We start from the raw sequence: 15,287 nt of genomic DNA on the forward strand, positions 1-15,287 counted from the left end.
GGTCCAATCTTCAATGTCTCTTAGACAATTTTATAGCAAATTTTCTGATTAAAAAAAAAAATATTTTTAGAAATGGTCACTTATGGTCACTATTTTTAAAAATTGAAAAACTGCAAATATTTCGCTAAAATCAAACTTTCGGTGGCTATATCTTGTAAACGGAGCCCTTTATCAAAAAATCTGTAAGGTACTTTTCGATTGCAAATTCAATTTTGCATTAAAAAATAATGTCACTCTTGTTTTTGCATGAAACTTCGATTTTTTTTTTTCTAAAAATCACTGTTTTTTCAAAAATTCATAACTCGGCGGCAGATTTTTTTACCATGTTTCTCTATGGCTCAAAAGTTGTGGATTTTTGTCCCCTAAAACATATCAAAAAATCTCGAAAGTCAAAAAATATGTATGTTGGGAAATTGAGTTTTAGTGAAAAAAAAGTTGATAAAAAAATTTGCAATTTTTTTTCCGTGTACCTATTTTTTCTGAAAAGTCCTCAACAATACCTACAACTTTGCCGAAGACATCAAATTGATCAGAAAATTCACTCAAAAGTTACAGCTGTTTGAATATTTACATACCATTTTTATATGGACAGCAGCCAAAATTGTATGGAGACTTGTATGGGTGAACCAATGACGCAAAATAGCTTATTTGGTCATAGGGAAAGCCCCCACAAAGTTTAAGTCAAATAAAAAAAATACAAAAAATAAAATTGGTCGAAATCGGCCGATTTCGTAGAGAGTTGCTCATTTATTAAAGTTTTCAATCAAAATCTTAATTTTCTGACACATATAAAATTTAACTTAAAGATTGAAAAAGAAACTTGATAACAGATGTTTTCTCGAATTCCTAGATATTTTGCAAACTTTTGGCAAAAGCATATTTTTGTTTTAAATTAAATGATTTTTCAGAATATTATAGAAAACTAAACAACTTTTAGTTGAATTGGACATATGCTTTTTTCTGAAAAAATATGGACTGATTTCAATGCTAGAAAATAAAACTTTTGTGGAATTTGAAAATTGAAAATGTATAAAATATGGGTTTTTGGGTTTTTAGTTTTTAGTTTTTAGTTTTTAGTTTTTAGTTTTTAGTTTTTAGTTTTTAGTTTTTAGTTTTTAGTTTTTAGTTTTTAGTTTTTAGTTTTTAGTTTTTAGTTTTTAGTTTTTAGTTTTTAGTTTTTAGTTTTTAGTTTTTAGTTTTAGTTTTTAGTTTTTAGTTTTTAGTTTTAGTTTTTAGTTTTTAGTTTTTAGTTTTTAGTTTTTAGTTTTTAGTTTTTAGTTTTTAGTTTTTAGTTTTAGTTTTAGTTTTTAGTTTTTAGTTTTAGTTTTTAGTTTTAGTTTTTAGTTTTTAGTTTTTAGTTTTTAGTTTTTAGTTTTTAGTTTTTAGTTTTTAGTTTTTAGTTTTTAGTTTTTAGTTTTTAGTTTTTAGTTTTTAGTTTTTAGTTTTTAGTTTTTAGTTTTTAGTTTTTAGTTTTTAGTTTTTAGTTTTTAGTTTTTAGTTTTTAGTTTTTAGTTTTTAGTTTTTAGTTTTTAGTTTTTAGTTTTTAGTTTTTAGTTTTTAGTTTTTAGTTTTTAGTTTTTAGTTTTTAGTTTTTAGTTTTTAGTTTTTAGTTTTTAGTTTTTAGTTTTTAGTTTTTAGTTTTTAGTTTTTAGTTTTTAGTTTTTAGTTTTTAGTTTTTAGTTTTTAGTTTTTAGTTTTTAGTTTTTAGTTTTTAGTTTTTAGTTTTTAGTTTTTAGTTTTTAGTTTTTAGTTTTTAGTTTTTAGTTTTTAGTTTTTAGTTTTTAGTTTTTAGTTTTTAGTTTTTAGTTTTTTAAAGTTTTTTCGATTAAGGGTGCACAGCAACGAAGGAAGTTGTTGTCTTCTTATACCAAAATTGTCAAACTTACGGACCCAATCCTGCAACTACGGGATTGTAAAATTACTGAAACTTTGCTGTAAATTACTTGGTGGACAGTACTTTAGGGGATGAATATAAAAATATTTCGATAGTACCCGTAGTTTTGAAGATACTAAAATGTCTATAACAAAAATCTGGGTGCAAAAGCTCTGGTTGATGTGCACCGTTAAGTTCTTGATTAGTTTGAAACAAAAATATAACGACTCAAAATGTTGTGAGAGTCAAAGCTAAATGTAACAATAATTTGTAATTGCCGAGCGGTTGTAAATCCACTTCATTCGCAAATTGTTTAAAGATGAAAATGTCCTACCGGTGCGGAAAATTTCAACTCCCCCACTCGTCGAACGGTATGCTTAACCTATTTGCGATTTAAATTTCCAGTCATGCAACCATTAAAGCTCGTGTCATTTGTCAGCACATGTTTCAACTTTATCGTACACACAGTTTGAACGTCACTAGTGTGGTATCTTGTGAAAGAATTTTTTTCAAGTCGAAATTTCCATACAGGTCCAATAAAAGTTTATTAAGTTTGGTTTTAAATTTCTTGGTCAAGTTTTTCCTTAACCCTTCACTTGACACCACTTGTCATTACATAAGACAACTACGATACAACCTGTTGAATGCAGCAAGTTTGTGCGGTAAAAGGCCTCAATATCAAGGTTCAACCACTCATATGTCCTGCACTCGTTTCAAGCATCATCAGCTGTCACCAGGTGCCACTTTTCTGCCTCCTCTCACTCTCTCGTTTGTAACCAAGTGGGCATGGTCGGCATGTGAGGTTAGGTTAGGGTGGGACGGCGGAAATTACTTACCTGCACCTGTATCGTTGTACTTTCGAGCGCGTTGAACAGCAACGGAAGCACTTCCGTCCTGATGTCGTCCCGGGGTGTTTTCTCCAGGATTATGTGCAGGTTCTCCAGTAACGCAACGGTCGCCTGGATGGATTTGGGAGCTACAAAAACAGTCCTGGGAACCGGCGGAGGCGGAAAAAGGATGAGGTTACGGTTGTGGACTCGGGCGTCTGATCGTTGCGGTGGTGCTATCTTGTCGCGTTTTTCAGAGTTTGAATGTTTGAGCTAAATAGCTTAAAGACGCAGTATGACAAGATAGCACACCGGTAACGAAGTCAACGATGGTGCTCAAAACGGAAAACTTACTTAAACGTTGGTAAAATGATTGCTTCGTATTCGGTGTTCGATGATTCCTGGACCAGGGTGAGGGCGGGCTGCAGGACGGCGGCCAGGACTTCATCAGCACGCATTTCCTGCTGGAGATTGGGCCAGATGTGTTGCCACCAGAGTTTCTGTGAAGGCGAAAGATTGTGGGGTTATTAATAGAAACAGGGCAACACGATACCGGTCCAAGTCAACCTACGAAAGACGCAGTGCTGACTTGAACAAATATTAGCATTTCCCTACAGAAGGGATCTGGGAGCCAGAGACCAGATTTATTCATTTCCCGAAAAATAAGAGCTTACGGTGGTGACTGTGGTTTGCGGTGCAGATGTTGACTCCTGATTTGCTCGTCCTAAAATATCATGCGTATGTGATCTGAGTGTTATCTTAGCTTTCAGGAGGTAAAAACAGAAGAAGGTCGTACAGAAATATTTAAGTCCAAATTTAATTATTATTAAGCTCCCTTTATAAAAATACAAATTTGTAATCAATTCGAAAAACTTAATCGTATTATATTTCTTATTCAAAAATGTTGAAACTTTTTTTTTTAAATTTAATTCATAAAAACAATCCAACAGATTTTTTTAAGTTAAGTAAGCCATTATAACGATAAGTTTAATTTAATGTGGCGGATCAATTGAATGTGTTGGACTTACTTTTGACAACAAATTTACTTTATTGTTGAGAGTATAAATGCTTTTTGCTGTGCGAAGTTGGAAAAGCTGAGAATTCAGAACAAACTTTTGATAATTATTCTGTATCTTTTCCAGGTTTAGAACAAGTTCATCAATTATCCAAAGTTGACACTTTGGACGTTATACTAATTAGATAATAAAGCATTTCACCTGCTTTTCGCATTTTCCAGACTTTGCCATTTTCCGGAATTGGCAGGGCTGCATAGAAAAAAATCCATAAAAAGGTTTGATTTCTGTCGGTATTTTTGGCTAAGTTGTTGGTTAGGACTAGAGCGTCCAAATTTCCGGGGTTTACAAAAATCCCGGGAAACGGGAATTTTTCAACAAATTTCTCGGGAAATCCTGGGAATTCCCGTTTTTTTTTTTGAAAATTGTTATGATCTAGGTTCTGATTAATATTTTTCAACAAAAATGTAAAGGACAGCAACATAAAAGTCAAAATAAGTGTGAGGGTCAATGAAAGGCATGTAAAAAATCATAAAATTTCAAGAAACTATTTATTTTTCTAATTTTATATGCTGTCTTTCAAAACGTACAGTAAACCAAAAAATGCTAAGATTTTTTTTATATTTTCATGAATAATTACTTTTCTAGAACAGATTTTGAACGAAATAGTAAAACTTACTTCTCATGTTTTTAACTTGAAACAACTCAATATTTTCAAATATTTGGATGAAGTTATAGAAACATAATTGCATTCTACGTGCACCTTTCAAACAATACGAAATATTTTCGGGGTTTATATTTCTTGAATACTATTAAATGTACTGAATTTATTCTTCATGTACAATCCTATTTAATTAACTTAATTTTGCTTTGGCGGGAAGAGGTTAAAAGTATTTTTTTTTTCAAATGATCAAATCTCGATCTTTTTTTGAAAAGGTCCTATAAACAAAATTTTCACTTTTTGCTTTTTGGGTGTTTTTGAATACCTCTGACTCAAGGCGGTTCTAAAAACACCCAAAAAGCAAAAATTGAAAATTTTGTTTATAGGACCTTTTAAAAAAAAAGTCGAGAAATGAACCTTTCATTCTATGAAAAGCATACCGTAAACCGGGGTGACTTTGATAGGGTTTCAATTCATTTTTGGAATATTTTCCAACTGGTTAGGTTTTTCTCAAGATTATTATTTTTAAAATATGTACTGGGGTAGGCCACACAAAGTCCATGCACTATTTTTGAAAAAAAAAAGTTTTTTCTGTAATGTTCAGAAAAATAGTTACGTTAAGAATTCTTATTTCAAATTCCGGGGTGACTTTGATAGTCATAGTTTTTCGTGTTAAAATCAGATTACACTACTCGACAAAACAAAACTTGTGTCAAGGGATTAACGATATCTCATCCGTTCCTGAGAGAAAAGGCATCCCCGAATCCGATGCAATCGACAGAATTTGATTTTATGTCCACGCGGACTGACGAGAAGTTGGTACATTTTTTAACATAAAAAATCGAACAATTTAAAAAAAACCATGCGTCTCCTCCCAATTATATGAGCCATCTACAAGAATATGGAAGCGCCTGGTGCATAGCCATTTCCTTTAAGCACAACGGAAACAACCAATACAAATGTATAAAAAGTTGTCAAGTTCTCGAGGGGTCCACAGCTAGCATTTTTGTACGATTATAAAAATAAATATTAAAAGTTTAAAATTAATTTATTTAAAAAACATATTTTTGATTTATTTGTTTACTAAAATTTTATGTATCTCAAAGGTCTATGGGTACTTCAGGATGTCCATGGTCATCCAAGGACTGCCTGGAGTTAAGATCTACGAGTCTACCGCCGTAGCAAGCAAGAGGTCGTCGGATTTTGACCCCGGATCATGTGCGTATAGCATCAGTGCATATGGTAGACTACTGTATGAATGTGTTGGGATGTTCATGGTCATCCGAGGACTCCCTGGTGTTAAGATCTACGAGTCTACCGCCGTAACAAGCAAGAGGTCGTCGGATTTTGACCCCGGATCATGTGCGTATAGCATCAGTGCATATGGTGGACTACTATATGAATGTGTTGGGATGTTCATGGTCATCCGAGGACTCTCTGGAGTTAAGATCTACAAGTCTACCGCCGTAGCAAGCAAGAGGTCGTCGGATTCTGACCCCGGATCATGTGTGTATAGCATCAGTGGATATGGTAGACTACTATATGAATATAATGGGATGTCCATGGTCATCCGAGGACTCCCTGGAGTTAAGATCTACGAGTCTACCGACGTAACAAGCAAGAGGTGGTCGTATTTTGACCCCGGATCATGTGCGTATAGCATCAGTGCATATGGTAGACTACTATATGAATGTGTTGGGATGTTCATGGTCATCCAAGGACTCCTTGGAGTTAAGATCTACGAGTCTACCGCCGTAACAAGCAAGAGGTCGTCGGATTTTGACCCTGGATCATGTGCTTCATTCATTCACATTCATATAGTAGTCTATCATATGCACTAATGCTATACGCACATGATCCGGGGTCAAAATCCGACGACCTCTTGCTTGTTACGTCGGTAGACTCGTAGATCTTAACTCCAGGGAGTCCTCGGATGACCATGGACATCCCATTACATTCATATAGTAGTCTACCATATCCACTGATGCTATACGCACATGATCCGGGGTCAAAATCCGACGACCTCTTGCTTGTTACGGCGGTAGACTCGTAGATCTTAACTCCAGGGAGTCCTCGGATGACCATGAACATCCCAACACATTCATATAGTAGTCTACCATATCCACTGATGCTAAAAACACAAGATTCGGGGTCAAAATCCGACGACCTCTTGCTTGTTACGGCGGTAGACTCGTAGATCTTAACTCCAGGGAGTCCTCGGATGACCATGGACATCCCATTACATTCATATAGTAGTCTACCATATCCACTGATGCTATACACACATGATCCGGGGTCAGAATCCGACGACCTCTTGCTTGCTACGGCGGTAGACTCGTAGATCTTAACTTCAGGGAGTCCTCGGATGACCATGGACATCCCAACACATTCATATAGTAGTCTACCATATGCACTGAGGCTATACGCACATGATCCGGGGTCAAAATCCGACGACCTCTTGCTTGTTACGGCGGTAGACTCGTAGATCTTAACTCCAGGGAGTCCTTGGATGACCATGAACATCCCAACACATTCATATAGAAGTCTATCATATGCACTAATGCTATACGCACATGATCCGGGGTCAAAATCCGACGACCTCTTGCTTGCTACGGCGGTAGACTCGTAGATCTTAACTCCAGGGAGTCCTTGGATGACCATGAATATCCCAACACATTCATATAGTAGTCTACCATATCCACTGATGCTATACGCACATAATCCGGGGTCAAAATCCGACGACCTCTTGCTTGTTACGGCGGTAGACTCGTAGATCTTAACACCAAGGAGTCCTCGGATGACCATGAACATCCCAACACATTCATATAGTAGTCTACCATATCCACTGATGCTAAAAACACAAGATTCGGGGTCAAAATCCGACGACCTCTTGCTTGTTACGGCGGTAGACTCGTAGATCTTAACTCCAAGGAGTCCTTGGATGACCATGAACATCCCAACACATTCATATAGTAGTCTACCATATGCACTGATGCTATACGCACATGATCCGGGGTCAAAATCCGACGACCTCTTGCTTGTTACGGCGGTAGACTCGTAGATCTTAACACCAGGGAGTCCTCGGATGACCATGAACATCCCAACACATTCATACAGTAGTCTACCATATGCACTGATGCTATACGCACATGATCCGGGGTCAAAATCCGACGACCTGTTGCTTGCTACGGCGGTAGACTCGTAGATCTTAACTCCAGGCAGTCCTTGGATGACCATGGACATCCCGAAGTACCCATAGACCTTTGAGATACATAAAATTTTAGTAAACAAATAAATCAAAAAATATGTTTTTAAATAAATTAATTTTAAACTTTTAATATTTATTTTTTATAATCGTACAAAAAATGCTAGCTGTGGACCCTCGAGAACTTGACAACTTTTTTATACATTTGTATTGGTTGTTTCCGTTGTGCTTAAAGGAAATGGCTATGCACCAGGCGCTTCCATATTCTTGTAGATGGCTCATATAATTGGGAGGAGACGCATGGTTTTTTTTTTAAATTGTTCGATTTTTTATGTTAAAAAATGTACCAACTTCTCGTCAGTCCGCGTGGACATAAAATCAAATTCTGTCGATTGCATCGGATTCGGGGATGCCTTTTCTCTCAGGAACGGATGAGATATCGTTAATCCCTTGACACAAGTTTTGTTTTGTCGAGTAGTGTTAGAGGTGTTCAGACTTTATTTTAACGTTAAATGTACCATCACTAAAGTTGCTGATACTGTTTTTATGAAAAAATTTCAATGTTTATATTTAGTTAACTAAGTTTATAAACTTTTTAACAAAATACATATAAATTTTAGGTAAAATTGTTAAAAGTCGGAATTTTGCCAAAATTCTTTGAATCATTGTTTATAAAATTATCGATTAATAATGCATTTTAAACTGAATTCGAAGCACGAATCACAAGTTTTCACATTTTATATGAAATTTGTTCAACTGTCTCAATTGCCTATAAATTTGGAGATTTTTTGAATTATGTTTCAAAAACACATATTATTTAAAATTTACAAACTTATTTTACCTTCTCCTGGTAGAAAATTTTCCGAAAATGCATTCCGTTTTCCGATTCAAAACCATGTTCATTGAGAAAATCATGACACTCTGAGAAGCTTGAAAAAATGCCTTTCATCAACATTTTCTTAATAATAGTTAACTAAATTTTTAACCTTTTCAAAATGTTATGAAAAGTTCTTTTTGAGGTACTTTAAGCACATCTGTACTACGGTCAATATGATTCTAAACCATTCCGTACGTATTTAATTTGTACTCTTCATTTTGCGGAAAAATGTCAAACCTATCAAAGTCACCCCGGCTATCAAAGTCACCCCCTTTTACGGTACTTTAAACGTGATTGTTTATTTTCATTGCTCAAGATCTTCTCCCAATTTGTATGCTTCTGAAATTAGGCCGTTGCAAATATTTTAACAAAGTTTATGTCACCCCCCCTCCCCCCTTCAAAATCGGTTCGAAAAATCAGGGAACAAAAACAATTTTTAAGGAAATAGAAGTCCAACCAACTGAAAACAATTATAAATGCATTTTCCTGTGTTTAAAATCATATTGATCAAAAATATTTTCAATTTTTGTGGAATTCCAAAGTACAGCACCGCAAAACTCTTCAATGCTTGGATATTTTGAAAACTAATGATTGCAAAACAACTGGGCAGGTGTAAAATGCACTTTAAAACACTTTTTTCATTCAAATGTTGAGACCATGGCTTGTTATTTCAATTTTATATTTTTTGCCCCACCACCCCCCCGCCCCCTCGACCCCGACCAGAGTCGTTGGACATAAACTTCAAAAAATATTTGCACCGGCCTTATCAGGAATAAATCTTGTCATGAAATTTTCAGCTGATCTGATCAATTCAATATGAATAGTAAATTGAATTAAATTAAATCACATACAGTTCTTTCATTTTACTTTTTTTTCCTTAAGTTTCCAAAACCATTGGTGCCAAAAAGTCATGAAAATGTTTGATTCCGCTTAAATTTTGAGAATTCCAGGGAAATTCACTAATTTCCGGTAATTCCCGAGAAATTTTTTCACGTGACTGGCAAAGGCACATTAGTTGAATAATGTTTTCTGGATCCTATCATAATCCAATACACAGCAAAAAATCCGATGGTAAAATCGCATGCGAAAGCATGCACATCACCTTCGTCAAAATAAACATTTAACATTACACACTGCATGTACATTTTTTGCAAACACAAAAAAAAGTTGCAACCGACGGGATTCAAACCCAGCACCAACAGTAAGGACTGGCGCCTTAGACCACTCGGCCATCAGACCGATGAAAAGCTGTAAGGATAAACGCATATATGAGCTTGACATTTCGGTCAGGTAGGTTTCCCATACTGATGGGCTACATATTTCAGGGTGTAAAATTACATAAAATTGCATAAAATAATGCAATATTTATTTTACACCCAGGCCTTCTACACGCAGCTGGATTACTACTTTTTTAGCTGTGTATTCTATGAGTTATTGGTCACTATTTATAAAATTGTCCACTACAACAAAACCCTAATTTAAAAAAAAAATCTTCTCAAGGTATAAATTTGAATATTATAGACTGCCCCTGATCGCATAAATGTCCCATATACATTTTCATCGTTTTTGAGTTATTGATGCAGTTTTGTTAAAAATCGTGTGATTTTTCAGAAAAGCCTAATACATCCAGTACTTTGTTCTCGAAATCAGGAGGAAATCCATTTTTTGAAGGACGTGGGGTAGCCATCTTGGCTTCGGTCGTGTTGTGTATCGCCGCGTTAAATTGGAAGGATTTTTCATTGAATTTGTCGTTTTTGTGGCCGTGAAATGGGTATAATCAGTGGAATGAGTGATGGGCTATTTGGGGAAAGTGAAGTTTTCTCGAATATTGCGTTTTTAAGTGATTTTCCAGCGATTTTGTTTGGCGGAGTTGCCGATCGTGGGAGGGAGAGGGTGAGAGGGAGTTGACTGTGTGTGTGCTATCTTGGTTCGCCGATGACAGCGACGAAATCGTGCCACCGCCGAAGCAATGACAGGAGGTGGATTCTGCTGCAGCGTCGCGAGTGTTGGGTCAAACGTCATTTGATGTTGGGGTGTAGTTTTCGAGAAGGGCCAAATTTGAACATGCAGACTTTCTGCAAACCTACAGATTTTTGATCGAATGGGCCAAAAAGCAGTAAGAGAGGAAGTTCTGCGTCGTGCCTGGATGTGATCGTCGTGTGTGCTGGTGATGATCGGGGTGTGCGCCTCTAACCCATCGCTTGTCTGGCGCAGGGATGTGGCTCCGCTGGCTTCGTCATCAGCTGAGTGAACTTGCTGTGAGCTGCTGCTTGCCGAAATCGTTGCTGGACTCGGGTGAGAGCGTTCTTTATTTTACTTTTTTCTCTTTTTAGTTTATACTTTGGTCGCGTTCGGTTCCTTTTGTTTATTTTTTAATTATTTTAACTGAATTGAAACAGTATTATATCATAAGTCATACAGAAGCGATTCGCACGCGACGGTTTCCATTGATTGCTCATTTTGCTCACAGCAAGGCCGGTTTTGTGATATTCGGTTTGAACCTCGTGTTTGTGTTTGGAGGGCCTCGTGGCGCGGTGGTTTGCGGCTTCGGCTGCCGATCCCTAAGTTGCTATGGGGCGCCCCGCATAGAAAAAAACCGTTTGAAAATCATTTGTTAAATATTCAATCAACATTTTACCAAATTGTATAGCCACTATTTGGTAAATCATTTTTTTAATTCCTCACCGTCTCTCAAATAGTGAACTATTCCCCATATATGTTGTTAGCAATATTCACTATTTGATTTTTTATTCTAGTGACACTTTGTCAAATGCTTTCTGAAAGTTCATTTTTGCGTATATATTTTAGAGATTTCACCATTTCTCAAATGGTATTTTTATGGTTTTAAATAGTTATTTGAGTGATTTTTCATGACGCGATACATTTTGGGAAATAGTTGTAACAATTCGAATTAACATCAATTTTTCAAGGATTTTCGGAATTTTGAGCAAAAACAGTGCAGTTTTACTTTGTCCAAATATTTTAATATATTTTGTCATTTTAGTAGTACAATGATCGAATTAGTCAGTGTCTAGAGGTTTGTCTTGTCCAAAAACAAAAAAATCTAAGCTCGACAAATCTCAAGGAAATTTCCTACAGCAGGAGGTTGATCAATGTCGTACGCCCCATCCAGCGCAACGGTTGCATTTTCGATGCCAGCTCCATCCTTGACTTGAAATCGCTTGCGATAGGAAACGGCGCAGCTGTACCATGCCGGTTATTAGTAGTTCGGAAGCTTCGAGTTTAGATAAAAGTGGGACCGCTGGTTGATGAGAGCGTGTCGTCCCTGATGGTCTTGCACTTAACGAAATTCAGGTTCAGATCAAAGCAGGCTTCAGGTACAAACCTTGAAAAAACAAAAAAATAAACCAAAATGTACTTATTTACAATAAAATATTCAAGTCCAATGGTGATATTCCACTCTACGTTGAATAAATTACATCCTTGATACAAAACCTGCAAATTAATCGAGTTTCACATTAGAATTTATTAGATTATTATTAGAAATGAGAGAATTTAGAGAACATAATTTGAAAGCGCAAATCAAACAGAGTACTTCTGATTTATCCGAATTATGTTTGATGGGCAAAGAATGGGCTTGACATAAAAAAGCAAATGGAAATAAAAAATAAATCTCCTCGTCCCACCTTTGTAAGAACAATTAGGTTTCTTCTCCTACATAGAAACCTAGATTGATATCCGGATTTCAGTCCTGTGGAATAAAAAAAGAAATCACAAAGTATCAATTCCGAGAGGTAGATTTAACGACATGCTCTTAAGGCCTTAATTCCACTAAAACACATGAAATGAAAGGTCGTAAGAGTATTAACCCTTTCAAATGTTACTGAAGAGGAGGACGAGGAGGAGGAGGGAAGATAAGCTAAATATACCTGTCTAATTGACCGCGTCAAACTTTGCCCACGACCGTCCTCGACAGTGTCGACTAGAATGCACAAGATCAGGTCCACACAATTCGGGATTCACCGAGAGAATCTGTCGCTAAAAACTCATCCTTGTTGGTGGCAGCCGGAATTGGAATCAAAAATCTGGAAAGGTACTTTTCGTCGAAATCTGAAACAACAAGTTTGCTTGCATTAAAATTGGTTTTCCGGTTGATTTGTTTTGGTTGATTCGAACGGTCAGTTCCGGGAAGTAAACAAAACTGCTGGAGTTTCACGTAGCACTCTAGAAGCAGATTCTTCTGAAAACAAACGATCCGGAAAACCACTCAATTGTCTTCTTGTGTTGTTTCCTTGTTTTCCTCCTCGGCGGCTTCGATCTTTTTTTTTCTAGCTGCTCACGGATGTAAACAAACGCAACCAATACTTGCTGTGTGGATGGAAAGCAATTCTTTTTACACTCACTTTTGAAAAAACAACACACGAACCGTCGCTTGTGTGCTATCTTGTGACACGTCCTATCTGTTTACAGCAGACGTGTCACAATAGTGAAGGTGCTGATAAACAACCGCGAACCGAGACGACCACGACGAAACGCACCAAAACAAGAGGAGTTTTGACTTGTCAACTTTCAGCGCAGACTTCTTTTGTTTGTCGCTGCGCGTGACGGGCGAAAACAGAAATATAATTACTAAGTGAGAGAGAGAGAGAGAGAGAGAGAGAGAGAGAGAGAGAGAGAGAGAGCTTTGTGGAATAGCCTTTCACAACATATATGTTTTTGGTGTAAAATACAAACTGTGAGTTTATCAAAAACAGAACGTTATAAAAAAATTACTCACTCTCTCTCTTTGGGCAAGTCCAGCCTGACGTGACCCGCGTAAATGCTGCACCAAGTCCTTCCGCGTCAGCGCGTCGTACGGTTCGTTCCCACTGCACTGGAACTGCTCATTCTGCTGCATTCCACTTTCGGTTCCCTTGATCTCAAACAAGTAAGCCGAGGCGGCAGTTGAAACAGATCGTACAGCTACATGATATACCGGTTCCGCTTGTTGGCCCAGTCCTCCACCTCACCACCACCCGGTCCGCCTGCGGTAGTTCCGACTGAACCAGCTCATCTGAAACCTTCTTCGCGCGCAACAGGGTCGTACCCGACAGCTGGCCGGTTGGCCCGCATGGTCGATCGTGGAGTAGAATGTGTCAAAGTGGTCAAAGATGCCGAACGGGAACGAGCTGCTTTGAGCGCATCCGGAATCTCGCCCGAGTCCAGAACGTGCCCCACGCAATAGTTGTTCTTGTCCGAGCTGATCATCTAGCTGTTGACAGTTCCGGTTCCTGTTTGAGCAGTTCGACCTTGACCTCGACCTTTAGAAGGCCGGCGGCATTTGGTTTAATTTTGTAGTCCACTGAAATCGATACAAATTATAAACTAAACAACATAAAAGAACCAACCACGAACTCTACTCACAGTTGTCCAGCTTGACCGGCATGTTGGCGTCGTACTTTTTCACTCCCTCCGAGGACAACAGTCCTTCCTCCTCATCCGGCTCACCAAACAAGTCGCAAATCCGTTTTCTTTCCTCCTCCGGGTCGACCTTGATCTCCGAGCGCAGCACCGGTCTCCGCATGGCTTCGCCCGGTTCCCGCGATGAATTGTTCATCTTTTCGTAGCGCGATCGCTTGGCCAACCCTTCCGAGAAGATGCCGGATGTTTGAATTAAGGCACTCTTGTCCCGGCCGGCACCCGCCTTGCCATCTTTGTTACATTCCGGTTTGATCCGCTGCTTGGGACCGGTCGAGGCAGTCTTACCGTTTCTAATAAAATAAAAACCATTATTCTAGGAACATTTTCCTCCTCAAAGATTACTCACGTGTCCTTGTTCCGGTGGGGGGCAAATTGGTTTATATTTGGGCCTGAATGAGCACTAAAAACGAGATTTCAATCGAAAAGCAAAATGTGGTTGAACTTTTGTGTATATAAAAACCAAAACATTCAAGTTTTGATCCGAGCAGAAACGTCAAACCTCATGCACGCTAACCAGGCGATCTCAATTTTGAGATGAATGTCGCAAACCGGCTAAAAGTGAAACCACTCAACGTTGAGATGACCAACTCGATCTCAAAATTGAGATGGGCAGCTCGATCTCAAAATTGAGATGCGCCTGGAGCAGGAAAAATCGCAGAAAATCGGTGATTCAAGGTAAATGTTCATAAAATTGGTCAAAATAAGTAATTCGGTGGTGGGGTGTTGGACTTTTTACCGAACTGTACGGTAATTTTGAATTACAGCGAGATGAACCGAACCACGGACGTCCGTGCCCGAACTTTCGGTAAAGTTGCTCGATCAACATTCGTTTCCGTTTAGCGATGTCGGAACCACTCGCGAAACATCCGGGTTTCCAAAGAAATCAACACAAAATTACAAGCAAAATTTGTTATTTTTATCTCCTTAGACATGCTTTTTGTTTTGACGGTTCCCCATAGAAATTTGACAGTTCTCAAAACCGACGAAATTCCAGACTAAATCGGTCCCTACAGAATCGGCCTACGAATAGACTGATTAAATCGGTTTTGGTATTGTTTACAAAGTGGACTTAGTGAAAATTTTGGTGGCAACTTGTTTTTATATTATTTCATTAAACAGCAGTTATTTTGGGTATGTTTAAAATAAAGTCGAACCAAGAGTCGAACATTTATTGCACTAGTTTTAGCAGTAAGTGGAATTTATAGTAATCTTGATAGATTGATGTTTATTTTAGAAATTTATATAATTTTGTAGGTGCTTCAATACAAAGCCAGGTTACAAAGGTCTTCCGGACATACGTAACTCTTGGATGATCCGGAAGATGGCCCATGCGGCTAAATAGCTTATGATGACCCACTTGTTTCTGCTACAGCTTCCCGAATTTCCGGAACATCAATCGTTATGTGAGGG

At 37.6% G+C, this 15,287-nt stretch overlaps 1 protein-coding gene and 1 long non-coding RNA gene across 17 annotated transcripts in view; both read right to left on the reverse strand.

Moving 5' to 3' along the window:
• LOC6038221 (SCY1-like protein 2) overlaps positions 1–15,287 on the reverse strand; it is a 160,702-nt gene that overhangs the window by 48,815 nt on the left and 96,600 nt on the right. For all 16 annotated transcript variants that reach the window (XR_005278399.1, XR_005278396.1, XR_005278398.1 and 13 more), the window contains exons 9-10: positions 3,055–3,200; positions 2,710–2,863 (exon numbers count right to left, since the gene is read on the reverse strand). Coding sequence is in view for 12 of the 16 variants with exons in the window: in XM_038262274.1 (XP_038118202.1) it covers positions 2,710–2,863; positions 3,055–3,200 (300 nt within the window). In the remaining 4 variants the exon portion in view is untranslated. The remainder of the gene's footprint in view (positions 1–2,709; positions 2,864–3,054; positions 3,201–15,287) is intronic.
• LOC119769518 lies at positions 11,424–13,648 on the reverse strand. Its single transcript, XR_005278401.1, has 5 exons — positions 13,195–13,648; positions 12,844–13,046; positions 12,347–12,785; positions 12,104–12,168; positions 11,424–11,802 (listed from the first exon to the last, which is right to left on the reverse strand). It is a non-coding gene; the product is annotated as an uncharacterized LOC119769518 (long non-coding RNA).

The sequence above is a fragment of the Culex quinquefasciatus genome, chromosome 3 (assembly GCF_015732765.1).
Source record: "Culex quinquefasciatus strain JHB chromosome 3, VPISU_Cqui_1.0_pri_paternal, whole genome shotgun sequence".
Taxonomy (NCBI): Eukaryota; Metazoa; Arthropoda; class Insecta; order Diptera; family Culicidae; genus Culex; species Culex quinquefasciatus.